Source organism: Myotis daubentonii, chromosome 11 (genome assembly GCF_963259705.1).
Source record: "Myotis daubentonii chromosome 11, mMyoDau2.1, whole genome shotgun sequence".
Classification (NCBI taxonomy): Eukaryota; Metazoa; Chordata; class Mammalia; order Chiroptera; family Vespertilionidae; genus Myotis; species Myotis daubentonii.
In genome coordinates this window covers 77,759,244-77,786,095 of record NC_081850.1, presented here as the reverse complement: position 1 = coordinate 77,786,095, position 26,852 = coordinate 77,759,244, and the positions used below count along the sequence as shown (strand labels likewise).

The window sequence follows — 26,852 nt, the reverse complement described above, 5'->3', positions numbered from 1 at the left end:
GCACTAAGGGGAGCAAACATATTAAGAACAGCATGCCATATATGCCAGGTCCCTTGAAACAGCAAGGATGGACCGGCTCCCGGTACTATAGCTGTAGCCAGTGACCACAAACTTGGTGGCTTAAAGCAACACAAATTTGCTATCTGGAGGCCAGTTCTGGAGGCTGGAAGTCCAAAATCAATGTCGGTGGCTGAAGTCAAGGTGTCCACAGGCCGACGCCTCCTGGGAGCCCTGGGACGCCTCGGTTTCCCAGCCCCTCAGCTGCCAGAGGAGCCTGCATGCCCCGGCCCCCCTGCCTCCTCTGTGGCTGGAGGTCTGCCCCCTCTCTGGCCTCCCCTCCTTCCTTTCCTCCCTCTAATGTGTCTCCACAGGACATCCAAACCTGTGGAGAGTTTTTGTAGGTTTATTTGAGCCAAACTGTTGACACCTGCCAGGGAGCAAGATCTCCAGTGCTCTCGGGAGAAGAACAGTTCTGCAGCCTCTTGGATGCATTTGAAATTAAGCAGAAACGTAAGGAAGGTGAAATGAAGGTGGGAGAGAGCCAGGTGGGGATCCCATCAGAGGAGAGTTAATGAGAGTATGTGTTCCCTGAGGGGGTTACGGCTTATCTCCAAAGTGTGTGGACAGGGCTTGCTTGAGGCAAGAGACATCTTTTACTAAAAGGTTACAGGCCTGGGGTGTGACCTGCCCCTGGGGAGTTAGGATCAGATCACCCTGTGAGGTTACTTTCCATAGAACACCCACTCCCCCCCCCTTTTTTTTTTTTTTTGCAAATTCTACTGCTGCTCTAGTAAGAGGACCTTTGTCATTAAGTTGGATTCACCCAAATAATCTATGGTCATCTCTGAATCACAATATTTTTACTTAATCCCATCGCGAAGTCCCTTTTGCCACGTTCGGTAACATAGTCACAGACTCGGCGGACTAGGACATGAAGATCTTGGGGGTCGCATTTTTTCAGCCTCCCACAAATAGCAAAGTCCCATTGACGACGTAGGGGTGGCTGAGGCTCAGGTGTGCAGGCTGAGAAGGGGCAGATGGCTCAGGGCTCTGGCCCACCACCTGCCCTGATTCTCAGGAGGTGAGCACAGGGCAGCGGCAGCGGCCACCTGTGGGGGTCCTGCCCGGTGCCCCACTTGGCCGCACCCACCAGGAGGGCGCAGCCACACAGACCCATTGGCAGGATGAGGAATGTCAAAGAGAAAGCCCCAGGCCCCGTATGGCATCGCTCATGCTGAAAAGCCCATGATGCCAAACCTGTACTTAATACCAATCTCAGCGCAGTGTGGCCTCTCCCAGGAGGCTGCTGGTCACGGCCCAGTAGAGCCATCTGTCTCGGGGCCCTCTCTACCCTCCTCACCCCCATGGAACAAAGAGGCAAGTCTGCCTGACAAAAGCCTTCCCTTTCGCTTCCCCCAAAGAAGGGATGTCCCCCTCAAAGCAATCCTTTCATTTCTTTCACACTTCGCTCCCTTGCCCGCCCCCCCCCCCGCCGCGCCCCCCTTCCTCATATAAACACCCTGGATTTTGTACAGCCCCTTCCCCCTGCTCCGCGGGAGGCTGCCGGATTCAGGAGTCCCTCCATAAAGCCAACTAGATCTCCAAGCTTATTCGGTTGATTTTCTTTTCTTTTCTTTTCTTTTTTTTTTTTTTTTAAACAGGAAACAAGTTTGAAAGTGCGTGAGGATTTGCCAGGGGGCGTGGACACACCCCCCAGGCTCCCCCCCGCCCGCCGGGGGTACCTGCGGTCAGAAGTTCTGCCCTTGGAGTGGGCGGTGCTGCGTGACGACTGGTCCCCTCGCCCGCCCGCCCGCCCGCCCGCCCGCCTCCCGGCTGCACCCGCAGCCGCCCGCGCCTCTCTCCGCAGAGCAGAGCGCCCGCCGCCGCGATGCCTGCCCCGGCCCTGGCGCTGAGCGGCCAGGTGCTCCCCGCCTTCCTGCTCTGCAGCACCCTCCTGGTCATCAAGATGTACGTGGTGGCCGTCATCACCGGCCAAGTGCGGCTGCGGAAGAAGGTACGTGCCCCCCGCCCGGGACCCCGCCGCCGCGCGGCTTCCCCTCCGGGGCCAGGAGTGCGTGCGCGGAGCCGGCCGGACCGGCGCCTCTCCCCGGGAGGGCTCTCTGTGGCCCCGGGTTTGAGCAGGGCCGCACCTTCCTGGCGTCGGTTTTCAGGGTTACTCACTCGCTGTGCCACCAGGTGAGTTCCAGGCACGATGAGACTTGAGGCGCTGGGAGTGCGCTGGGCTGTCAGGATGCCGGCCCAGGGCCCGGGGGGAGGGAGACCGCGCCCGTGCTCCCCCGACCTGGCGGCTCCCCGGGCAGATCTGAGATTGGGTTGGGGTGGGAACCGGCGAAATAGGGGCCGGGAGCTTTCCGTGGAAATTCCCAGCTCGCCGGCCAGGTCGCTTACAAACCGCCACGGGGACCGAGGCCAGGCGGGCTCTCAGCCGGGCTCCCTCGGAGTTTTCGGGAGGAATTTCTCCTCCCGTCCTGTCCTGAGCCAGACAGGAAAGCACGGGCGAGCGGGTCGCTGCTCACACTGGACTGCCGTCAGCCCAGCCGCCGAGGCTGGGGCACCTGCTGCTCACCCTCCCGGGCGCCTCAGTGAAGCCGTCTTCCTGGGAAGTGTGTCCGCCCTCAACCCTCTTACTAGAGCAGCAGTAGAATTTGCAAACAAAAAAAGGGGGGGGGGTGTTCTATGGAAAGAAACCTCACAGGGTGATCTGATCCTAACTCCCCAAGGGGGCAGGTCACACCCCAGGCCTGTAACCTTTTAGTAAAACATGTCTTTTGCCTCAAGCAAGCCCTGTCCACACACCTTGGAGATAAGCCGTAACCCCCTCAGGGAACACATACTCTCCTTAACTCTCCTCTGATGGGATCCCCACCTGGCTCTCTCCCACCTTCATTTCACCTTCCTTACGTTTCTGCTTAATTTCAAATGCATCCAAGAGGCTGCAGAACTGTTCTTCTCCCGAGAGCACTGGAGATCTTGCTCCCTGGCAGGTGTCAACAGTTTGGCTCAAATAAACCTACAAAAACTCTCCACAGGTTTGGATGTCCTGTGGAGACACATTAGAGGGAGGAAAGGAAGGAGGGGAGGCCAGAGAGGGGGCAGACCTCCAGCCACAGAGGAGGCAGGGGGGCCGGGGCATGCAGGCTCCTCTGGCAGCTGAGGGGCTGGGAAACCGAGGCGTCCCAGGGCTCCCAGGAGGCGTCGGCCTGTGGACACCTTGACTTCTTGGATTCTCAGACTCGCATCTCCTGTGAACATTCTCCAGGCCGACCTTGTGTCCAACCTTGTCTTCTCTTTCTGAGCACACACACCTGGTCCTTCCTGGTTTCTCTGACTGTGAGCTTCTCAGGAGCAGGGACAGCATAGCTGCTATCGGCCAGGCAGCTTATAGACAACAGAACTGGGTTTCCCGCCGTTCCGGAGGCTGGAGGCCCAAGGGCCAGGCGCGGGCAGGTCTGAGTCCGGCGAGGCCTGCTTTCTGGACCCTCGGTGGCTCCCGCTCTGTGTCTGCACATGGCAGGAGGCCCCACCTCCAAACACCGTCACCTTGGGGGTTACGTTTCCACATGTGAATGTCCAGGGACACAGACGTTCAGGCCATGGCGACCTTGTTCCCGGGGAGTCCCCGGCACTTAGCACATAGTAGGAGTTCATGGATGCCCGGGGAACGGACATGTAGGCGACCGGGCCGTCCGTCCAGCGAACAGTAATTCTCAGCTGGTGTATTTCAGGCTTTCGCCAACCCCGAGGATGCCCTGAGGCACGGAGGCCCCCAGTATTGCCGGGATGACCAGGACGTGGACCGCTGCCTCAGGCAAGTACTGCTGGCCTGAGCCCGGCCCTCCTCTGCACACGGGGGAGGCAAGGGGGGCATTCGGGGGCGGAGGCCCCTGCCTTCCTGACCTCCTAGGCCTGTTCTACTTTACTGGTTGATTTGATTTCTAATTGTGGGAAAGTAACACATGTGACGGCTCAGGATCACAAGGTTAGAGGAGGATGTTCGGTGAACAGCCAATCTCCGGGCCCCGCCCAGTTCTGCTTACGATCGCATGCGCTGAGCTTCGGCGGCTCACCCCCAAAGGACCGCCCTGTGCCCGCTGTCTGTGCCGCGCCTGTTGTCACAACCGCAGCAGTTGTTGCACATCGGCTGTCGAGGGCCCGTCCAAATCTGTCATCGCTCTGCTGAGGGGAGGACCCTGAACTGCCCCCCTAGTTCCCTGCGATGGGCATATAGGCTGTTCTCACTCTTTCTCTTGTGAGCAGACCCCTCATTTGCCTGTGTACATGTGAGCAAAACTAAGGATGAAATCAAATGGTAAGAAATGCTGCCCGGCCAGCGTGGCTCGGTGGTTGAGCATTGACCTAGGAACCAGGAGGTTATGGCTCGATTCCAGGTCAGGGCACATGCCCGGGTTGCATACTCGATCCCCAGTAGCGGGTGTGCAGGAGGCAGCCGATCAGTGATTCTCTCTCATCACTGATGTTTCTACCTCCCTCTCCCTTCCTTTTTGAAATCAACAAAATATATTACATATATGTAGACAAACACACTGCCAAGCACTAGGTGAAAATTTATGCCACATCTTGGTTTTATTTTGCGGTTCTCTTATTCCGAGTGAAGTTGAACATCTTTTCTTATGCTTGGTACCCCCAGTCACTCAAAAACAGTTTTTCTTATAAAAATCAGAGCTACTCATGCCGACAGTGTGGGTAATGTGACAATGCAGGGGGTGGCGGGGTGGGCGGGAAAACCACCCATGATTCTAATCACTGTTAGCAGTTTCTTCTATCTCTTCTTTGTCTTCTAGGTCTAAATGTTTTTCATAAAATTAGGCATCGTACACCTAATTGGGGGGTTCTGCTTTTTTCCAGTGAACATTATTTCATGAGCATTTCCCATGTCAGTAGATATTACTCAGAAATGATTCTTTAAAAAAAATTACTGTGTAAAAATTCCATCAGAGACTAAGGGCGAAGGGTTAATTTCATGTCACCAGTCTCAATGTTGGACTTCTGAGCAGTTTCCTCTCTGCTGTTTTACACGGGGAACTGGAGAGTGAGGGGTGGCCCTCCCGGGGGTGGGGGGTCCCAGGAGTTCCTTGGAGAAGTGGGCAGGATGGGGACAAACCCTCGCATAGGGTTTCTGCATCACAGGCAGAAATGGGTGGGACATTGTAGGGTAACAGAGTATTTTCTTAACAGAAGATCTGTTTTTTATTTTCTTATGATTTTCTTGGCCCTTGATAATAGTATACATACTTGTGGCTTAAAAATGACAGTAATGTGTAATGTAAGAAGTGGGATTCTCTGCTATTTTGCCTTTTCTAATGCAACTACAGTACGTGGTCCTTCAGATCTGTCTGTCACCCAGTCAACCCTTAATGAGCCTACTATGTGCAGGACACTTGGCTGAGACAGCAGTTGTGCTTCAGTGAACAGAAGCCTTACCCATCCTCGAACCCATCCTGGGACCCTTATTCCACCCTCACCCTAGGTTGGTTTGACCCCCTGGGCAGGGGAGGACATGAGCAGTCGAGGCAGCAGCTGCCACGGCGCGGTTGCCCGAGCCAGCTCACAGCGGCCACCAGGAGATGTTTGCTTCTCCCAGGGCTCGGCGTTCTAAGTAGCCAAGCCTACTTGTGGCACAGGAGATTCCATCGGCTCCCAAGCGGTTGGTGATGTTCACTGGCCATGATCGTGCCGGCGAGAGACAGTTCCACCCTCCCAGTTCAGTTTCTTCTCCTGGTCAAGATTCCCCACCATGTGGGTGAGAGTCCCCCCAGCACGTTTTGAGCACCTCTTAGGTCGCGATGGTCTATATCCATTTGGCGAGTATTTATTGGGGACCTGCTGTGCCCGCGCTGGGGTCCTGGTCCCCTGAGCCCCTCCTCGTCCTCATCACTTCACATAAATAACAGAGCTCAGAATCACGCATCCTGCGGTCCCCTACTGGGGAACCGGCTGAAACCAGGTTCCAGGAAGGAAGATGCCCCGGAGGTAAAAGCTGGTTAAATATTAGACCCGCCTTTACGCGGGCGGGCGCAGTCCCGTCACCCTCCTGCACAACAGGAAGGCCCTCGGGTCCGCTTCTCGGAGGACACACGTCCCTCGCAGACAGCGCGTGCTGGGGCCCAGCGTGAGCCAGCCCTGGGCCGCGGGGAGCCAGCCGTCACGTGCAGCCTCCCTTTCCAGCCAGTCCACCCCCGTCTCCGGTAATGTGCATTTTGGGAAATTCGGAGTGTGTGGGAGGCGGCAGTGGGGGGTGTCTGAGGGGCCCCAGAGAAGGAAGACAGACGCTTGACCAGCTTTGAGCTGTTCTGACTTTGGCGTGTGCAGACCTAATCAGTGAACTGCTTTGCCAGGAGATTGGCCCCAAATCTCACCCGCCACATTGCTTTCGGGGTGGTGACCGAGGCCCGGATTGGGCGGGAGCTCCTAGCCTAGGCCCCCCCTGTCCACGTTACCCGCAAACGTTAATTCATTCGGCCAAGGTGGCTGCGGGCGGTCAGAAGTCCGGCGAAACCCAAAGAGGGAGAAATTAGCTTTAACACGTGTGTCCACGTGTCCGCGTGTCCCAGACAGCACTGGCGGTGGTGACGAGGGCGGAGGAGGCAGCTGACTTAGCGGCTCCTGCTCAGTGACAAGCGCTTCACAGGCTCCAGCCGCTCCGCCCTGCGGGCACCTTCCCGGAGGGAGCCGCCACCTAGAGAGGAAGAAGGGGTTTGCGAGGCCACGGAGCTCACGCCGCCCACATGGTGCCCGGCTGGCACGGCTCTGCTCCTCTAGGCCTTCCCTCTGCCCGGAGGCACTGGACTCGGCCCTATACCCGCCTTTACCCCTAACCAGCCCTTCTGTCGCCTCAAACCTGAATTCAGGGAAATCGCCAGCGTGTATGGAGGGCAGGGCAAGGGGAGGGGGGACCTGCCGTGGCCGCCAGCGTTGCCCTTGGGGGTACCCAGGTCTCCCTCTCCCCACCCATCACGGTCACCTGATGCAGTCAGATGCAGCTGGTGCTGCAGGCTGCTCCGGGGCGCGGGCGGGCGGGCGGGCGGGCCTGGTGCTGCCGGGACCTTCCCTGCAAGTTCAGTCTTGCGGGAACGGGCCTTGGATGGCTTCTACCTTAAAATAGCGGTGATTCTTGGGATGACAGGTTTTGCCCAAGCGCCTCTGGTACGTGACTCCGTCCGTGTCTCGGTTCAGATCCCAGGCTGGGAGGAAGGGAATGGGTTTTCTTGCATCATCCCTAATTTCCCCGCGTGTCTCCCGTCTTTGGCACCACTGTGGTTTGAGACAAACCGGAGGGAGGAGGGAGGAGGGAGGAGGGAGGAGGGAGGAGGGAGGAGGGAGGAGGGAGGAGGGAGGAGGAGGCCACCCGAGGGCGGAGGGCCCCCGAGCCTCAGGCTTTTCTCAGCTCCCAGCCCCCTCTCCTTCCTCACCGGTGGCCTCAGTCTTCCAGTCCCATTGCTGGTGCCAGGAGTGGGGGTGAGCACCCACGGCATGGCTTCCGGCCCCTCCCCCTCCCCCTCCCCTGCCTCTCCCCGGTCCCAGGGGGCAGAGCAGGGCCCACGCCTCCGTGACCGGCTCCCCCCCTTATCGTCCCCTCACCTGCTCTGGGGGTTTGGCAACTCTTCTCTTCACTGCTTTCTACAAAGACTTACTGGTAAACTATAAATAGAGACTTTAAGGGAAAGTGAATGAATGGGTTTCAGGTGCTAGTGATGGTTCTCCTGTAGCTTTTAGATAAAAATACACGACTAGACAAAAGTATATATTTATCAAGGGGTTCAGAACAGCGTCCCCAGCAAAGAGACCCACTCGTGCGGATGCCCTTCCTTAGAGGATGTGTCCCAGAGCCAGCGAGGCCTGGCGCACGGCCGGCCGGCCGCGGAGCGGCCCTGACACTGGCCTGCGGGCTCATCTGAGAGGGCAGGCTCTCGAGAGAGGATGATGCTGCTGGGGAAAGAGGAGGTGGCGGGGGAGGAGCAGACCCAGCGTGGGAGGGACTGACTCCGAACAGAGGCCCCTGCGGGTGCTGAGCGGGGCCGTGGGTCAGGGCACTGGGCGGCACTCACAGGGTCGCAGGAGCCGAGCTGGCTCAGCGCACGTAGCACATGTGTCAGCAATACTCATGCAGGTGGCATCATCGTGTGGGCAGACAGACCACATGCTGGGACAGACACACTGACGTCATCTAACATGGGTTTTCCCAAGGTGTCCCTCTACCAGCGTCTGGGGGTGTCGGCATCACAGCTCTGTCCCCAGAGGGGGACAGAAGTGCACTCAGCCCCCTGCCTGTAACTCACAAGCAGGGTCAGGGAGGGAGCGCCCCGGTCCTGGTTCCCTCTCCCCCTCCTCCCTGCGGCCAGGATCCCGCCAGGCCTCTCTGGCACAGGAGGCCGGTCCCTGCCCGGCGGGGGAGACCTGCCAGCTGGAGGCTGCTTCGCTGTGGCTGGTCCCAGCTCCAGGTTCCAGGGAAGAGGAGAAGGCGGTCTGACCGCAGAAAGGCCCCGGCCCCGCTGGGCTTACGGGAGCTTGTGTACACGAGGTTGAGTCCCAGGCCCCTCCCCACTCGTCCTGCTCGCCTGCTCCCACGCACCACACTCCAGCCACGCTGCCCACCCGTCTGTGCCTTCAATATGCTGCTCACTCCCACCCCGGAGCCTCTGCTCGGCTGGACCCGCCCCTGGAGAGTGCCCCCTGACCCCCCCCCCCCCCAGGGCCCTCATCCTTCAGGCGTTGGTGCAGACCCCGCCTCTCCGACCCCCCTACCCCCCACAGAGGCCCCGACAGCGCTGGGTGGCCCAGAGCGCAGGTCCCCTCCCTGCCCTGCCAGCCCGGTCCCGTCAGGCCAGCCCTCCACTAAGGCTCCCAGCAATGGGAGGATGGGAGGGTGGGAGGGTGGGAGGGAGGACAGGGCGCTGCTGCCTGGGGGCTGGGCTGGGCGCAGGGGCTCCGCCTGGGGAGGGGCTCCTGCTCCTGAGTCCCTGTGCCCGTCCTGCCCTGCTGGGATCAGGTCTGCCCTGCTCCTGGGGAGGCGTTGTGGGTGGGGGTAGGAGAGGTCAGGGCCGGGCTCCTGTTATGTGAGCTCCCAGCATGCACTCTGGGCTTCGGTCACTTGCTCAGTCCCCAGTGCACAGGCCTCAGCCTCCCCACCTGCACTAGCAGGAGGCCGGGAAATGTGAGCCGCGCTCCCTTCCGCGGCCATTTATTCACAGCGGGTTTTACACAGGCCCCGCCCCCACGCCCTCACCCACGCGGTTATTTAAACAAAGAGGCGGGACCGCACGATGACACGGAGCCACCAGGGTGGGCAGTGGGCTGACTCCAGCCACGAGGCTGTGTTGCTGCTATCTCTGAGTGGAGGGGACTTGCTTAGGTTTAGGGCGAGGAGCAGGCGTGGCTCTCAGACGCCCGCCCCTGGCTCTCGCCCATCCTGCAAGGAGGGCCCAGGGCCCCGCATGTGGACAGAGGTCGGCCGCGGAGAAGCCTGGCCTGGTGGTGCAGGGCACGGGCCTGGGTCAGACCCAGCTCTCCCCCACCCCTCGGAACCCCAGTTTTCCCGCCTGGGGTCCAAGGCCAGCGGGCAAGATGGGGGACACTGGCAGGGACGGGGTCCTGGGGAGCCCCAGGCTGGGGAAGAAGCCCGCCATGGCTCAGCCTGTGCACGGGGCTGCTCCCGCAGGCGCCAGCTTGGGAGTCGCCGCTCACGTCTGGGGCAGCTCTTGCTCTGGCCACCAGTGGACGTGAGCCTGGCGCCCTGGAGATGACCCTCCGTGTCCCGGGCCTGGCAGGCAGAGGGCCCAGCGTCGGCGACGTTCCCCAAGCTGCCGCCCGGCTCACCGCACTCCCTTGCCTCCCCAGAGCCCACCGGAACGACATGGAGACCATCTACCCGTTCCTGTTCCTGGGCCTGGTCTACTCCTTCCTGCAGCCCACCCCCTTCGTGGCCCACGTGCACTTCCTGCTCGTCTTCCTGGGACGCATGGCGCACACCGTGGCCTACCTGGGCAAGCTGCGCGCGCCCATCCGCTCCCTGTCCTACACGCTGGCCCAGCTGCCCTGCGCCTCCATGGCCCTGCAGATCGTCTGGGAGGCAGCCCGCCACCTGTGACCGGCAGCGGACACCTCCGCGCCAGCCACCGGGGCCCGGACTTGGGGAACCGGGCGTCCCTTCGAGATGGGGACGGGCCCCGGGACCTGGCTTCTGGCAGCCTGCTGAGCGTGGGCTCCTGGACCCGTGGCCCATGTCTGTGTCCCTTGGATTCCTGGGTGAAGTGGCCAATTGGAACCGTTTGGAAATGGCTGTCAAGATTGATAGACAGTGTGCTCAGTGATTGAGCATCAGTCTCTGAACCAGGAGGTCACGGTTCGATTCCCGGTCAGGGCACATGCCCGGGTTGCTGGTTCGATCCCCAGAGGGGGGCGTGCAGGAGGCAGCCGACCAATGATTTTCTCTCATCATTGGTTTTCTGTCTCTCTCCCTCTCCCTTCCTCTCTGCAATCAATAAAAATACGTTTTTTTTGAAAAAGATTGATAGACAGTCAATCCCTCCGTTCAAATACCAGCTCAGCAGACAGCGCGGCCTCTCTCCCCCCCTCAGGCCAGGAGGAGACAGCTCAGGCTCCTAACCCTCAGGCCCTCTGGATGCAGAGCTATGGTAACGCCGACGTCTCAGACCCTCCCCAGAGATTCTGGTTCGGCCCGCCTAGAGGGGAACCTGTGCACCTGCATTTTGGGGCGCTACCCCCCGAGCCCCAGCCTTGGTCAGGCCTGGGAGCCACGCCGTTCCCTCCAGCAGCCCAGGGCCAGCCGGGGTGTGGCTGCCATTTCTCTCAAAGTAGGAGCTTGGAGAGTTGTGTGTGGGGGTTCCGCTCCTTCGTGCCCTGTGCTCCCCACATTCCTTTGCCGGACCCTCCTCCCCTCGGAGCAGGTGCCGGTGGGAGGGGTGAGGCTGTGGCTGCTCCGAAGGGCTGTCAGTCAAGGACGATGGGCTTTGAGTGACCAACCTCTTGAAGGAAATTCCTGGGTCCTTCCGTCTCTGCAAGATTTGAACATTGCAAATGTGCCCCCCGCCCCCGGGAATTATGGGTCTCTCCCAGGCTCTTGTCCTGGGACATGGGTGGCCCTGTTCTAACCACTGCGCCCCACGGCCTCACTTTCCCTAACCCCGTCCCAGCCCTGCCCTTGACGCCAGCACCTGGGAAGCCTCCCTCTGCCCCTGGGCATGTCCGCCTCCCACTACTCTGCAGCCTCTGAACTTTGCCCGGGGGACTGATGGAGTGGGGGTGCCTCCTGGGGGCACACTGGAGGCTCAGGGGGCTCCAGGCCTCATTGGAAATCCTCCTTAGCCCCTACCTCGCAGTGCTGGGAGCCAAGCTGGGAGCGGGTAACACTGCCCCCTGGTGGTGACATGAGCCTCCATCAGGCCCGCAGCTGCACATTGGGAAACGGGAAGGGCAGGATCATGTATTGAGTGCCTGCTGTCTGCCCTGACTGCCCACCCGGGGACTGGAGGGCCGGGGAGAGACGGGGAGGGGCAGGTGGCAGGAGCTGAGTGATTTTTCCCTGTCACATCCGGGGCAGACGCCGCCCTGCAGGATGGGACAGGGCTGGCAGTGGCCTCTGGGCAGCAGCTGTGCCTGCGTCTCCTCACGGGACCCAGGAGACGGCCTGTCTCCCGGCAGCAGAGTGAGCACAGCAGGTGAGACGCCTGGAGGCAGCGACACTCGGCCCCCCTCCGAGGCCACCTTGGGCCCTGCTGCCCTAGGAGCCAGCTGCTCCTCCAAGACACCTGAGAGGGGACCCTGAGGTCATGTCTGCTGACTTTGGGCACCAGTGAGTTCTGGCTTCATCCCTTCATCTGCATCCCACACTCCACCCAGACGTGAGCCGACCCCCTGGGGCAGCCTGGGGGCCGCCGGGCTGCAGCCCTGAGCTGAATGATGACAAGGATTTTGGGGCTGAGCCCAGGCCCGGGAGGCGGGCGCTGCCCCGGTGGGGCCTGGTGTCCGGGCGCAGCTTCTCCTGGGCTGAGACCACCCATAGCTGCAGGTCCCTGAGAAAAATCACTGTTCACGTCAGGACCTATAACTTTCCAGATTCTTCCACTATGCATAGTAAATATATATACATGTTATATGCATTGTGCATGGATATTTACATTTGTGCATGACATATGCAATGTGTATGCTATATTTATATGTGTGCATAAGACGTAGATACTTATACTGTTTGTACGATAGACACGTATGCATTGGCATGTCTATGTATGTCCTACAGAGAGGCTGAGGGAGGTCACATCGGCCCATGGTGCTCCCTGGGGGCCCTGCCCCATGGCCACCTGGGCCACAGAGGTTGCTCCTCTTGGTCGCTGTGCCAACCAAGACCTTGAGTAGCTTCGCTTTTTCAAGTCTGATTATGAAAGTAATAGTTTCCCCTTCCATGTTCCAATATAAAGTTGTAACATTGAATTGGTCTTTTCAACGGCTCACATCTCCCCAACCTCTGCTGTGTCTGCCGACCGGCCAGAACTTGACTGGGTTTTTAAGAGGTTGGCACTTCAGTGTAACCCTCCTTGGAATGCATCCTCGCTGGCGGGGAGGAGGGTGAGCGGGAGGGTGCTGCTGCCGGGACAGCGGAGGGAGGGACAGTGAGAATCCGGGGTAGGGGCCAGGGGGGTTGAGGATGGACAGGGAGAGCGGGTGGAGCCTCGCACACCTGGGTGGTGATGGAACCCTCCTGGGAGGGCCCTGGGAGCCAGAGGAGACTTTAGACAGGAGGGACTGATCGAGGCTGGGTTTTAGGACAGGTAATCTGTCGGCTTGTGCAGAAAGGCCCGGAAGGAGTGAAGACAGAGGCTGTGACTCTGGTCTGGCAGGTAATTGGAGCAGAGGCTTCACCTCCTCTGTAGAGGGTCTGGGGTTCGTGGGCGGAACGGGGCCAGGCCCACGGTGGGACCCCCAAGCTCCACGCCCACCGGGTTCGTTTTCTGTGCCGTGTCACAGTCGCCGCAAACACAGTGTCTGAAAGCAACACCGTTTATGGCCTTACGGTTTCTGCAGGTCCTCTGCTCGGGGCCTCACAAGGCTGAGGTCGCCTTGGAGCTCAGCGTCCCCTTCCAAGCCCATTCAGATTGTGGGCAGGATTCAGGTCCTTGTGGTGTAAGACTGAGGGCTCAGCGGGCAGCGGCCGCCTGCCCACAGCGGGCAGCTCACAGCACGGCTGTTTGCCCTTCAGGACTGGCAGGAGAGCACCCCTCTGCTTTGCCTCCCTTCTTCCAGGAAACACCTGGCCCTTCTGTTAAGGTCCCACCTGGTTAGGTCAGGTCCACCAGCATAACCGCCCTTTTGATTAAGTCGAAGTCAACTGATTAGGGACCTTAATGACATCCGCTCACTCCCTTCACCTTTACCACATTCTGTTGAGCCCCTGAGCCACGGGTGCTGGGGACCCTGGGCAGGGAAAGTGTGAGGTTCCCCCAGGACAGCGAGGGTCTTCCTCAGACTCCACCCTTGAGTGTGCTCTCCCCCCATAAACACCAAGGGCCCCCTTTGTGGAGGGGACGTGCCAGCAGCCCTGGGCAGTGGCTTAGGTGACTGTCTCCATTTGCGGAGCAGGAGACCGGGTCCAGGGAGGCGCCCGGCCCCAGGGAAACGCTGGTCTTCATTTCTCAGGCGGTGGGTTTCCCAAGAGCCAGGCTGCCTTTCCTTCCATTTCTCTCTCTCGAGTTCCTTTATTTCGAGCAAAAAGTAGCAGCAGATACACACCGCGCCCTCTCCCACACTCCCAGACCAAGGGCGGCAGAGGGAGGCTTCCGGGTCCTCCCAGCCTGGGACGGGCCTTGGGTACCTTCTCCTCATGGAGAATGATATCCGGGCCTGGTGCCCGGGAGCTCCCACACAGCCTGTGATGAGGCTGCAATGCGACAGCGATGTTTGCATATATCTTCTCTTGCAGGGAGGGCCCCTGGCCCCATCCCTCAGCGCCCCGAGCCACATGTGTAAACAATTAAGCGGGTTTGTTTTTTCTAGAGCGCTTGGGAGGAAATGACATTGCCATCCTAGCGCCCCACGGCAGGGCAGCGCCTCTGTGGGAACCCGCCCCCGGCTCTTTCCGAAGCTGGCATTCTCGGGATCTGCCTTCCAGGCCATAGCCGGAGGCCGCCCCCCCTCCCCCCGCCCCCCGCCCCCGGTGGGACCCATCCCTGCAGCAGGCAGCCCCAACCTGGCCGTGCTTCATGGCACCCTCCCTTTAGGCCGCACATAGAAAAACGAGGTGTGCCGCCCTCTGAGCCCCGAGTCTCTCCTTCCTCTGGCAGCGCCTGGGTGGGCCTGTCCACTCGTGCTCCCGGTTCAGTGCTCAGACACACTCCTTGGCTGGGCCCGTGTGCCAGCCCTTCGCTGTGCAAACCCCCTGGGTAGAGCGGGGTGTGGGGGCGGGGGGGGGGGATGGACGGGGGACGGTGAGCTCCTTGTGAGGGAGGACCCTGCTCAGACCAGGATGGCCCCAGGTCTTGTCTGGGTGGGAGGGCAGGCCAGCATCTTCCAGAGACTTTTACCGGGCAGGTCTCATCTCCAAGGTGACTTCCTCCTATGTGCCGAAGCCAGACCCTGGCCCTCTGGCCTCCGCCTGCTCCGTCAGCCCATCCTCTAGGCGTCAGCACGTGTCCCCCGTGTGTCCAGGACGCCACCCAGATCTGCCCCTTCTGCCCCCACCTGGTTCGGAAGGCTGCCCCTCCTGCCTGGACATCTGCCCCGGCCTCCGCACACACAGCCTCCTCCCCAAACGAACCCCCTCCGTGGCGCCCCAAGGCCAGGCTGACATCCAGACTTTTAGATCCGCCCACACAAGCCCCACTGAGGCCCTCCTGCGTCTCTCCTTCACGCCACACCCGGAGACCCAGCCCTGCAACCTGCCCGCAGAGGCAGCGTCTGGCTTGCCCAGGGCCTTCACGTTCGTGTCTCCTTAGCCGGAAACACTGTTCTCCCTCTTCTCTTTGTTTAACGAACTCCTCATCCTTCACCTGGACACCTCCTCCGGGAAGCCTGCCCGGATGCCTTAGCCAGTGGTTCTCAACCTTCCTAATGTGGCGACCCTTTAATACAGCTCCTCATGTTGTGGTGACCCCCAACCATAAAATTATTTTCGTTGCTACTTCATGACTGTAATTTTGCTTCTGTTATGAATCGTCATGTAAATACCTGATACGCAGGATGTATTTTCATTGTTCACGACCCACAGGTTGAGAACCGCGGCGAGAAGTTCGGGGCCCCCTGTGGTAGGTGTGGCCCCTGCAGCCAGGGACCCTCTGTCAGGTCTCTGCTCTCTCCTCGGGGCCTGGGGCAGGGCCTGCACACAGCAGGGGTTTCATAACGTTTGCTCCGTAATAAATGGCAAATGAAGGCCCAGAGAGCACTTACCTGAGGCAGAGGCCAAATTGAGAGAGAAAGCACAGCTCTGATGGCAGCCGCCGGCCGGCCAGGCCCAGGTCTCCCCCAGCTCTGGCCCTCACCCCACGGGTGCCCCACGCTCCCTGCCCACCAGAGTCCCAACCACCCAGCCACAGGACGTCACGCAGCGAGGTCCCCACGTGTCCGCACAGCGGAAGGGGCCGAGCTCCGCCACCAGGACTGTTTTCATGGCGGATTCATGGGGGACTACGAGGAACTTTCAGGGGTGAATTCGGGGAGGAGGGAGAGGGGTCCCCACCTCGCTCATGGCTACTCTCACCATTCCTTCCAGAGCAGGAATGGGGACCATCCCTCACGCAGGCGCGCCGTGTGGCTCTGACCTGCCTGAGGTCACCTAGATGCAGCCTGTGGGTGGGAACGATGGCCCTTGGGGGACACCCTGAGACGTGCGGCTGGCAGATAGGATAGCGACCCCTCGGGGCGTGACCACAATGTCACTGTGAGGGCCGCCCGCCCAGCGGGGCTGACCACTCTGCACCCTGTGGGGTCGGGCCGTGCTGTCCTTCCTGGGGCCGGCGAGGGGACGGAACCGACCTTGACCTTCCCTGCCGGGTGCGCCCCTCCGAAGGGGAGGCGTGGGGCCCGGGGAGGGGCCGCTTCAGACACCCCCCTCACCCCGCAGCTTTCTGCGGCTCCTCCTCATGGTGTCCTTGCTGGTGGCACGTGTGTCCTCTGCCACCCCAGTTACCATCTGCAAAAGGGTGGGTTCGGGGCCTGGGGAGAGGGCCTTCTGGTGGCCTTGGCTGCCGGGACCCCTCCTCTGTCCTGTGGGCCCTGGGACCTCCACGCTGCACCCCACCATTTGTCCAGGCCCCTCCCCCGTCAAATGCTTGGGGTCCCACGCTGTTAGTCTGCCCGAGAGCAAGGACGTCCATGTCAGCATCTGTCCCGTCCACCCCGCCCCCAGCCCCAGGGCAGAGGGGCCTCTCCCTGACCAGAGAGGGGAGGGGTCTTGCTCACAGCCGCACAAACCCCGGGGTGTCCCACTCCCCACCCCTGGGCTCTGCCGGCCGGCGAACGGGACTTCTTCCAGGAGCGGCAGACGGGGCAGGGCCCCGCGGGCTGGCCCCTTTTGTTTGCTGCCCGTATCTGCCCTCCCGCAACCCTTTGGGGCTTAAACCATTTTTATTTCTTAAAGACAAAAGCTATTTGGTTTTAATACACAAAGTAAGTGAGGTCCTTGGTGAGCTCCTGTTCACCTTCCGGCCCAACCCCTGCCAGGGTCGCGGGCGAGGGGCTGCGCGGGGCTCCGGTGTCTCAGCAGCCTCTCCGGCCGCGGTCTGGGCTGGAGGGAAGGGCCAGGAGAGCCGGCCGGGGCCGGGGACGGGGCGGGACCGGAGGCGGTCACTGTCCGGCATGTGCCCGCTCCTCGGCTGCCGACCAGGAGGCAGCGGCCCGGGGGGCAGGGCTCAGTTCACGGTGGGCACCTGGCTGTGGTGCAGGCTGAACTCCTTGGCCTTGAGGCGGAGGCTGGCGATGCTGTTGGCCATGTTGACCCCCGGGGCGGCGGGGCTCGAGCCTCCGGGGCTGTAGGGCGGCACTGTGCTGGGGGCGACAGAAGGCACAGGACCTATGTGGTGTGGCTGTCAGCCCTGGCCCCGGCCCTGGCCCTCCGGCCTCCCCTCCTTGCTCTCCTGGGAAGCCCTCTCCTGGGGTGGGGTGACGGGCGGTGGAAGCGCCCACGGCCAGCCCTGGGGCACGGAACCGCCGTGGGGATTTGTGGGAATTTCTCGCTGGACCAGGAGCTTCCTGAGAGTAAGGCCTGGGTCCCGTCCATCCTGGTGCGTGCACAGGGCCGGGTGCGTGCATGGGACCTGGTGCGTGCATGGGACCTGGCGTGTGCACAGGGCCGGGTGCGTGCATGGGACCTGGCGCGTGCATGGGACCTGGCACGTGCACAGGGCCGGGTGTGTGCACGGGGCCGGGTGTGTGCATGGGACCTGGCGCGTGCACGGGACCTGGTGTGTGCATGGGACCTGGTGCGTGCATGGGACCTGGCGCGTGCACAGGGCCGGGTGCGTGCATGGGACCTGGTGTGTGCATGGGACCTGGTGCGTGCACGGGACCTGGTGCGTGCACGGGACCTGGTGTGTGCACGGGGCCGGGTGTGTGCACGGGGCCGGGTGTGTGCACGGGACCTGGTGCGTGCATGGGACCTGGCACGTGCACGGGGCCGGGTGCGTGCATGGGACCTGGTGCGTGCACGGGACCTGGTGCGTGCACGGGACCTGGCGCGTGCACGGGGCCGGGTGCGTGCACGGGACCTGGCGCGTGCACGGGGCCGGGTGTGTGCATGGGACCTGGCGCGTGCATGGGACCTGGTGTGTGCATGGGACCTGGCGCGTGCATGGGACCTGGCGCGTGCACAGGGCCGGGTGCGTGCATGGGACCTGGTGCGTGCACGGGGCCGGGTGTGTGCATGGGACCTGGCGCGTGCACGGGGCCGGGTGTGTGCATGGGACCTGGCGCGTGCATGGGACCTGGTGTGTGCCTGGGACCTGGTGCGTGCATGGGACCTGGCGCGTGCACAGGGCCGGGTGCGTGCACGGGGCCGGGTGTGTGCATGGGACCTGGTGTGTGCATGGGACCTGGCGCGTGCACGGGACCTGGTGTGTGCACAGGGCCGGGTGTGTGCACGGGGCCGGGTGCGTGCATGGGGCCGGGTGTGTGCACGGGGCCGGGTGTGTGCACGGGGCCGGGTGTGTGCACGGGGCCTGGTGTGTGCACAGGGCCGGGTGTGTGCACGGGGCCGGGTGTGTGCATGGGGCCGGGTGTGTGCACAGGGCCTGTGCGCAGAGGACGGGGTGAGTGAGCACACGCCTGGGTGTAGGAGGCTTCTCAGTGAGTAAGGACGGGCAGGGAGGCACCCAGGAGACAGGCCGGCATCGCTAGGCCCTCACTACGCGCCACCTGGACTGCGACGCCACAAACTGACCTGCTGGGCCTCACCTTCAACAAGACCAAGGCTCCGGCAGAGCTGCTCACAGACCAAGGGGCGGATGGCGCCCCCTGAGTTGTGGGGAACAAACCCAGCTCCCCAGCGCCCCTCCCTCTTCCGTCTCACTCTGCCTTTTTCTAGCTGTGACCAGGGGAGAGCTGCCCCAGAACTTGGCCCTGGACCCCAGCCAGGCCCCCAGGACAGGGAGGCCATTGTCCCAGCCCTCCAGCCTCCGTTTCTGGCCGGGAGGGTGGGCACAGGGTGTGGGGCTCTCGCGCCTCGAGATCCCGCGGGGTTCCAGCTGCCTGAGAGCGACACGGGTTCTTCCTTCCCCTCCAGACGGGCCTCGTCGTCTCTCCCTTCCGCACATCCGTGTGCACATGCATGCACATGCACACTCCTGTGCACTCCCAGCCATGCACACACACTGATGTGGAAACGCACGCACTCATGTGCATACGTGCTCACACTCATGCAACACACGCGTACTCCTACAACACCCACACGTGCACACTCGAGAGCACACGTCACACACTTGCCCACCGACCACTTGGTGGGTCCCGGTGCCAGGGGATGCTGGAAGGAGCCGGGGCCCTACCACACCCTGGGGACCCCTGGCCACGCCCCTCCTGGCCGGAAGGGGGCTGGCCCTCACCTGTAGGGGGAGGAGGCTGTCCAAGAGAGATAGTCTGGGTTCAGGGCGGTGGGCCGGGGAGCCACGGGCTGCTCGATGGCGGCCTCCTGGCTGTAGGACTTGAGCAGCGAGGCGGAGCGGTTGGCGAGCATGGCCCGCTCATTCCGGCGGAACTTGGCCCGGCGGTTCTGAAACCAGACCTGGGGGTAGGAGAGAGAGGGGAGCAGGATGCGGCGGCTGTGAAGGGGACCAGGTCCTTTTGGACCCAGCATGTGCCTGCTCTGCTACCAACCCTGGACTGGCAGTTTCCCCTCTCCGAGCCTCAGTTTTCTCATCTGTAAAGTGGGGGTGCAGGGTGATCCCTGCTGCTGGCTAAGTGTGTGTTGGAGAACGGGCAGGCGAATGAATGAAGGATGAATAAATGAGCACGTGGCTGTTGTGAAGTTATCATGAGAGCTGCAGGCTGAGCGCTCAGCTCCGAGCTGGCACAGAGTGAAAACACGTTAAAAAGACTTTATCAAACCCCTTTGTGGCAGGCACTGCTCGAAGCACTTTACAAATGTAGTAACTCCTTTCTTAAAAAAATTTTAAGATGTAGTAACCCCTTTAATTCTCAGGAGAATCCTATAAAATACACCCACACGATCCTCGTTTTATGGGGAGGCACCTAAGGCACAGAGAGGGTGAGCAACTTGCTCTAGGTCACACAGCTAGTGAGTGGCAGGGCTCGGATTTGAACCTCAGCCCTCCTGGCCTCAGATGTTTCTGCTCTTAAACATCTCACCTCGGCAGCTCCCTACCCCTGAGTGGGTGGGGGCTGGGCGGCCCCAGGGTGGCCCCGGATGGCGGCGCTCACCTGGACGCGCGCCTCGCTGAGGTTGACGCGCCTGGCCAGCTCCTCGCGCACGAAGGCGTCGGGGTAGTGCGTGCGCTCGAACACGCGCTCCAGCGCCTGCAGCTGGCTGCTGTTGAAGGTGGTGCGGTTCCGGCGCTGCTTCTTCTTCCGCTTGGGGGCGCCGCCGCGCCCGGGGCTGGGACACTCGCCTGGGGGGAGGGCAGGGCCAGCAGGTCAGCAGGTCAGCAGGGCATGGGACGGCGCGGTGCGTGCCCGAAGCCCCCCAGACCGGCCAGGCCGCCCCTGCACCGGGAAGCTTGGACAGTCACTCGGCACCTGCTCAACAGTTTGCATTGAGTTTTTTGTGTTTTTTTTTTTTTTAAAAACATAAATAAATATTGTTATTGATGTCAGAGAGGAAGGGAGAGGGAGAGAGGGATTGTAGCATCCATGATGAGAGAGAATCATTGATTGGCTGCCTCCTGCACGCCCTACACTGGGGATCAAGCACACAACCCCGCATGTGCCCCGATCGGGAATCGAACCATGACCTCCTGGTTCATCGGTCCATAGGTCCATGCTCAACCACTGAGCCATGCCAGCCTGGCTTTTTTTGCTTTTGTTTTTTAAATATATTTTTACACTCCCTAGCTGGTTTGGCTCAGTGGGTAGGGCACCAGCCTGCGGACTGAAGGGTTCCCTTGTTCGATTCTGGTCAAGGGCACATGCCCGGGTTGTAGGCTTGATCCCCAGTAGGGGACATGCAGGAGGCAGCCAATCAATGATTCTCTCTCATCACTGATGTTTCTATCTCTCTCTCCTCTCCTTTCCTCTCTGAAATAATATATATATAATTTTTTTTACTTACTTCAGAGAGGAAGGGGTAAGGAGTGAGATAGAAACCGAGATGCTCTATCCACTGCGGCAAACCAGCTAGGGCTGCACTGAGCTCTTTACTTGGGTCTCCCTCTAGGGATGGATGGTCCAGGCCCAAGAGCAGGGGCACCTGCCTTTAATTCGCTCCTTCCTTCATGCGTCCATTCATCCATTCAACACATATTCACTAGGCGCCTACTATGTGCAGGCTCAGCGCTAGGGCCCAGGGGTGTCGTGGTGCAAAAAGGCAACCAGCCCCCTTCCCTCCCCCATCCCGTGGAGCCAGGGGACAGGCACCTGCTGCCATGAGGGACGACTGGCCTGGCAGGGAGGGTCCGGGAGACACGCGCGTGTCCTCAGCCCCGGCCAGGCTCCAGGCGTGGCGAGCCCTCCGCGGATTTTGTTGTTTAATTATAATAACACGTAATAAGAGCAGCAAGCGTCCCAGGTCACAGGGTGCGCTGCACGCAGGCTCTTCAGCGTCACAGGTCATTGGTGCTCAGAGGGATCCTGTGTCCAGGTGTCTTATCCCCATCACCCCACCCGACAGAGGGAAGGAAGGAGGATGCTTGGCGACTGCTCCCACATTTACCTCTTATCCAGGGGAGAAACGCTGGCCCTTCATCCCCCAGGACCCAGCTCACTGCCCACTCCTCCAGGGAGCCCTCCCTGACCACCTGAGTCCACATGGAAACCCTGCCCCCCCACTCCATCGAGCTCCCCCGGCACTTAGAACCAACATGCCCAGTTCAGCACTTCCTTGTGTATCTGACTTTCTCATTTAGAGTGTGAACTTTAGCCCCGGCCAGTTTGAGCTCAGTGGATAGAGCATCGGCCTGCGGCTGAAAGGTCCCGGGTTTGATTCCGGTCAAAGGCATGTACCTCAGTTGCAGGCTCGATCCCTGGCCTTGGTCCGAGCGCGTGCAGGAGGCAACTAATTGCTGTGACTCTCTCACATCGATGTTTCTCTCTCTCTGTCTCTCCCCCTCCCTTCCACTCTCTCTAAAAACCAGTGGAGAAATACCCTTCGGTGAGGACTGAAGAATATACATGTTTTAATAACAAAGTCATGTCGCCGCCTGTCACAGTAACCGACTCAAACAACACAGGAGGGAACAAAGTAAAACCGAATCCTTCCCTCTCGCCGCTCCACTCCCTACACTGTACAAGATTACAAACCTGTGTTCAGCTGAGCATCTAGAGCAGCGGTTCTCAACCTGTGGGTCGCGACCCCTTTGGGGGTCCAACGACCCTTTCACAGGGGTCGCCTAAGACCATCGGAAAACACATATATCATTACATATTGTTTCTGTGATTAATCGCTATGCTTTAATGATGTTCAATTTGTAACCATGAAATTGGGGGTCACCACAACATGAGGAACTGTATTAAAGGGTCGCGGCGTTCGGAAGGTTGAGAACCGCTGCTCTAGAACATTCCAGGCCCTGCAATGGACAGCACTCGATCCCTGTTTTCAAACAAGCTCTGAGGTTCGCCGGGTTTGCCGGCGGTTCAAGCTGAGGCTGACTTGAGACTGCAGTGCCTGTGGGGGGGCCTCTGGGGGTGTCAGGCAGGAACTGGCCCACAGCTGGGTCTGGGCCGGTGGTTCTCAGCCGCGGGCGGTCTGGCCTCCGGGGACACCTGGCAGCGTCCGGAGACGTTTTGACGGTCCGGCCGGGGCGGACCGGGCACGGGCTGGGACGCCCCGACATCCCCGTCCGCACCCGGGACACGGGTCCCACATGGCAGCGTCGGCCGGTCACTGTCCGCAGGGCTGAGCGCGAAGCCTCGGCGAGGACGCAGGGGCAGGAGTTTGGGTCAGAGCTTTTCTCGTGGGGAGCGCCTGCTTGCGGACACGCGGGACACGCGTGGGAGGGGCCGGCGTGGGGGCCGCACGGGGGAGGGGGGGGCCCCAGCGAGCGAATCCCCTCCCGGACTGGCTCAGGCTTCACTCCTCACCCCTTTCCTCCAAGAAAAGGCGCGGACGGATGGATGGATGGACGGAACGCCCCTCCCCGCCCCAGCCCCTCCAGCGGGAAGAAACCTTAAACCGAAACAACAAGGGCCCATGTGCTGAAAACTGGGTGATGATCCATAGGCCACGCGGGACGGAAGCTTCTGGAACACCAGCCGTTGCCGAGTCCACCTCCGCCCCCCTTCAGGCTTGGGCACACGCCCAACGCAGGAGGCATTTCAGCCAAAAAAGGAGACTTTTTTCGGGAAGTTTCAGAGCAATTCAAGACGAGGGTGTGTAAATGAAAACCATTTTGTAGCGCCCGCCCCGCCAAGTGGGCGCCGGAAGAAGCAGCCCCCCTCTTTCACCAAACTGTGCGGTGACGTGGGGCGGAAACTCTCACCCCAGAGCATGTACTGCCCCCCTCCCCGCCCCAGACGCACCTACAGGGCCAGCTGGCCTCCAGGGCGGTGGACCACACCCCTCCCCACCCGCCCCGACCGGGTACGGGATGTGCCCCAGAACAATTGGTTTGGGCAGGATCCACCCACTGAATCCCCCCAACCACCCATTTCACATGCGGGGAGACTGAGGCTGAGGGCGTGCCCAAGGCCATGCGGCTGGGGTAGGAATTCTTGTCCACTGGGAGGCTCAGCCCCTGTCCATGGGGGCTCCCCTCATCTGCCTCGCCCCTAAGGAAGGTGGCCGTGGGCCGGGGCGGGGTCTCCAGCTTCAGCATCTGGCTGGTGCGCAAGCACCCGAGTCCCCATCCCAGCCACGGGAAGGGCGCACTGGGCACTTTTTTAAAAAAAAAAATAACATTATTTTGCTTTTTAAAATTGTGATTGATTGATTTTAGAGAGAGTGGAAGGGGTGGGGAGAGAAAGAGAGAGAGGAACGTGGGTTTTGTTGTTCTATTGCTTACGCCTTCATTGGCTGGTTTCTGACCGGGGATTGAACCTGCCATGTGGGTGTATCTGGCCGATGCTCTGACCAGCTGAGCTGCCGGCCAGGGCGGGGCCCTTTGTTCTAAAGGAAGACCTCACCGCTGGAGCCCGAGGTCACACCCGGTCCCCGCCAGGAGCTGAGTTTAACTCGGTGTCCAGAGCATAGCAAGCGCCCAGGACATGCTCGCTGCCCTTCCCACCACACGTTCGCGTGCCAGCCGCGTGGGGCGTGGAGGCAAGGCCCCCCTGCGTCGCCCGAGCCCACCGTGGAAAGGGGGTGTGAGTCCCCGCGGCGGGCGGAGGAGAGGCAGGCCAGGCTGAGGACGGTCTGGTCCAGCAGCGTCTCGGAGGCGACGCAGGACTCGAACCCAGAGCTCCGGACTCAGCCAGGGCTCCCAGGCAGCCTCTGCTTCCCAGCGATCAGCTCCTGAGAAATGCACGGTGGTGGGCTCAGAGCATTTGGGAAATAAACAAATACTCTCTGAGCCTCGGGCTAGCGGGCACCCAGGCCTGCTCGGGCCAAGCCGGGCTGTGCCCAAAGCTCCCTTGCGCGCAATAAAAGTTCTGCTTTTCTCTGGGATTAAAAACGAAGCCCGAAACCGCGTCCAGATGATGGCGTGAGCGGCGGGATCGGGCGGAGAGAAACGTCCGGGCCTGGGGAGGCTGCCCCGCTCTCTCCCTCCAAGCCCCGATGGCTCCTGCGATTAAATTACAATGGAAAAAAGTGACTGGGCGCAGCGCTCTGCCATCACATTATTTCACACATACCAGTTATTTGGCTGACTGCGGGCCAAAGACATTTAAAATCTCTGCTCTCGGCCAGATGATCAAGTGTTCCTGGCTCCTCTCCCCCGCACCCATGGTTTTTCTTATTCCGTGTAATTTAAGGGCCTAAATAGTCTGGAGGGAATTAACGGCAAATTCTTCCCAAGACAAATAAACCCGCCTCTCCGCGCCGGCCTTCTCAAGCTGCCGAGGGACCCTCTCTATTTGCTTTTGCTTCAAATAGTCAGTTTGCGCCTGACCCCGGGGCCAGGGCGAGCTCCAACCCAAATAAATAACTTTTATTAATTAGCATTTATTCTGACCAAATCAGCCGCCTCCCCTCCCCCCAGTGCGATCTCTGCCAACGCGCTCGCAAAAATAAACAGCGGGTCCCCCGGACCTTGATGTGGATTTAACACATTAACACCGGCGGGGGGGAGCGGGGGGCGCAGGGGCTTCGGAGCTGCGGAACGTGCAGGCAGGACGGTCTGAGGAAGGAAGCGGAGGGGGGCCAGGGAGCCAGCAAGGGCTTCGCCCCCCTCCCCCCACCCCCCAGGACTCCTGGGAGAGGTTTGGGCTCCTCTGAAGGGCCCCGGGGAGCAGGGCTCAGACAGGAATTCTGCAAACCGCATCCTCAACCGCTGCCCGAGCATCTCTAAGGACCCAAGCGCTACTTGGGGAGACATGGGGGCCCCCACCTCCCCTCACAGTGGCTGGGGGTGCAGGAGGGCCCGGGTTAGGCACAGTGGCGCTGGGAGGACCCTTTAACCCCGCCAGCCTCAGGAATCTCATTAGAAGAAGACAGTAACATTTGACCCTCATGGGGGACTCAGCCCATTTCACAGAGCGGGAAACTGAGCCATGGAGACGAAGCCACATGGCCAGGAAAGGCCGAGCTGGGATGTGAATCCGCAGAGCAGCACAGCTCCCAGGTCTTACCGACTGTGGTGAGGGCAGCCGGCCCTAAGCCCACCCCACCTGGTCCTCATGCATGAACTTCCGGGCGCCTCTGTGGGGTCTTGGGGTGCAGGGAACCAAGAGGAGGGCTGCTGACGGCCACAGAAGCGTTTCTGGAGCTGGGGTATGCGTCGGCGTTCCCAGGCATGCAGGCCAGGGGGGCTCCCAGGAGGGGGACGCGTGTGGGCTGCCCACCCTGTGAGACCTACGAGGGCAGGACCGAGGGCAGGCCTGCAACGGAGTCGGGTCAGCATTTTGAAAGAAAGGAAGGAGGAGGGAGGAGAAGAAACACGGTCCCTAGAGGCCTCTAGAGCACGGAGCCTGGGCTCCGGGCTTCCCAGGAGGCCGGGCCACCCTGCCAGAATCCCACGCAAGGGGCTCAAGAGCTGGTTTCATCTCTGGCCAAGCTGACCTCAGGCCCAGACACTCGGGGACCAGGGACCAGGGACCAGGCGCAGAGGAGGGCTGGCTCCGTGCCTCTGCTGAGCTCGTACAGGCAGACTTCCCAGCCTCACCTCCCAGGAGGCCCCACAACCTCAGAGGAGCAGGCAGCGCCGTCTCCGCCTTACAGAGGCCGGAGGGAGGCTCAGAGAGGGGCCAGGACCTACCCAGCCTCACACAGCCTTTGCCAGCAAACCCTAGGCCCTCTCCTTCCTCGCCACCCGCCTGGTAGCCACCTGCCAGGGGTGAGGAGGGAGGAGGTACCCTGGCTGCAGCCCTGCCCTGGAAAAATCCTTGGTGATCAGAGCCCTTCTCTTGAGGGTTTTTCTGGCTCTACCCACTGGAGGGCGCCACCCAGGTCACCCTGGGTGCGGGCTTTGGGCCATCTCAGGACTGCTGTCAGGGTCCACGCCCTCTCTGAAATCAGTGCTCAAACCTCTCTGGGGCTTGCAAATTCTCTCCCTCCCCAGCTTACCTTCAGGTCTCAGCTGATACATCGCTTCCTCCAGGAAGCCTTCTCGGATTACACACACACACACACACACACACACACACACACACACACGCTGTCGTTGTCGGGTAAGTGTGGGGTCCTTTGTCAGGCAGGACCTGGAACTTACTGCTCTTTTTCTCTCTGGGACCCATCACAGAGCCTGGCCCAAGGTCAACTCTTCACCAATATTTTCCGAGCGTTGAGTGAATGAACGAGCAAATGAATGAACAAACAAGGAGGCACTGGCAGGGTGTGGAGGGACTACAGGCCTGCCCTGTGTCCTGGGCTGTCTCCGGGGCCCAGGTCCTCCTGACAGGGCCATAAAGGCCGCCAGTGCCATCCGTGAGAACGTGACCACGGGGCAGGAGGAAGGGGTGTGGGGCCGATGGGGAGAGTCAGCCACTGCAGCCACTGTCCCCTCCTCCTTCCAAGGATGTGTCACCTCATTAATTTCGAACAAAACCCAAGGTGCTAACACGCTTTTATAGCTACCAGTCTGGAGAAGGAGCAAACGCCTCGGGAAGGA

The 26,852-nt window shown here is 60.9% G+C and overlaps 2 protein-coding genes across 2 annotated transcripts in view; one reads left to right on the top strand and one right to left on the bottom strand.

Annotated features, from left to right (window-relative positions):
* Positions 1-1,818: 1,818 nt before the first annotated feature.
* Positions 1,819-10,535, top strand: PTGES (prostaglandin E synthase). Its single transcript, XM_059658286.1, has 3 exons — positions 1,819-2,014; positions 3,747-3,829; positions 9,877-10,535. Exons 1-3 carry the CDS (start codon positions 1,889-1,891, stop codon positions 10,124-10,126), a joined length of 459 nt encoding a protein of 152 aa, XP_059514269.1. The 5' UTR covers positions 1,819-1,888; the 3' UTR covers positions 10,127-10,535.
* Positions 10,536-16,592: 6,057 nt separating this feature from the next.
* Positions 16,593-26,852, bottom strand: part of PRRX2 (paired related homeobox 2) — a 36,885-nt gene continuing 26,625 nt past the window's right edge. Inside the window, exons 2-4 of the mRNA XM_059658285.1 lie at positions 19,915-20,102; positions 19,080-19,258; positions 16,593-17,031 (exon numbers count right to left, since the gene is read on the bottom strand). Of these exons, the coding sequence (XP_059514268.1) occupies positions 16,896-17,031; positions 19,080-19,258; positions 19,915-20,102 (503 nt within the window). The 3' untranslated portion in view covers positions 16,593-16,895. The remainder of the gene's footprint in view (positions 17,032-19,079; positions 19,259-19,914; positions 20,103-26,852) is intronic.

Bases quoted from the DNA above. Each gene is read 5' to 3' on its own strand.
- PTGES (XM_059658286.1), top strand. From the start codon at position 1,889: ATGCCTGCCCCGGCCCTGGCGCTGAGCGGCCAGGTGCTCCCCGCCTTC. The intron at 2,015-3,746 runs GTACGTGCCCCC...GGTGTATTTCAG, and splicing joins AAGTGCGGCTGCGGAAGAAG to GCTTTCGCCAACCCCGAGGA. The intron at 3,830-9,876 runs GCAAGTACTGCT...TTGCCTCCCCAG, and splicing joins GACGTGGACCGCTGCCTCAG to AGCCCACCGGAACGACATGG.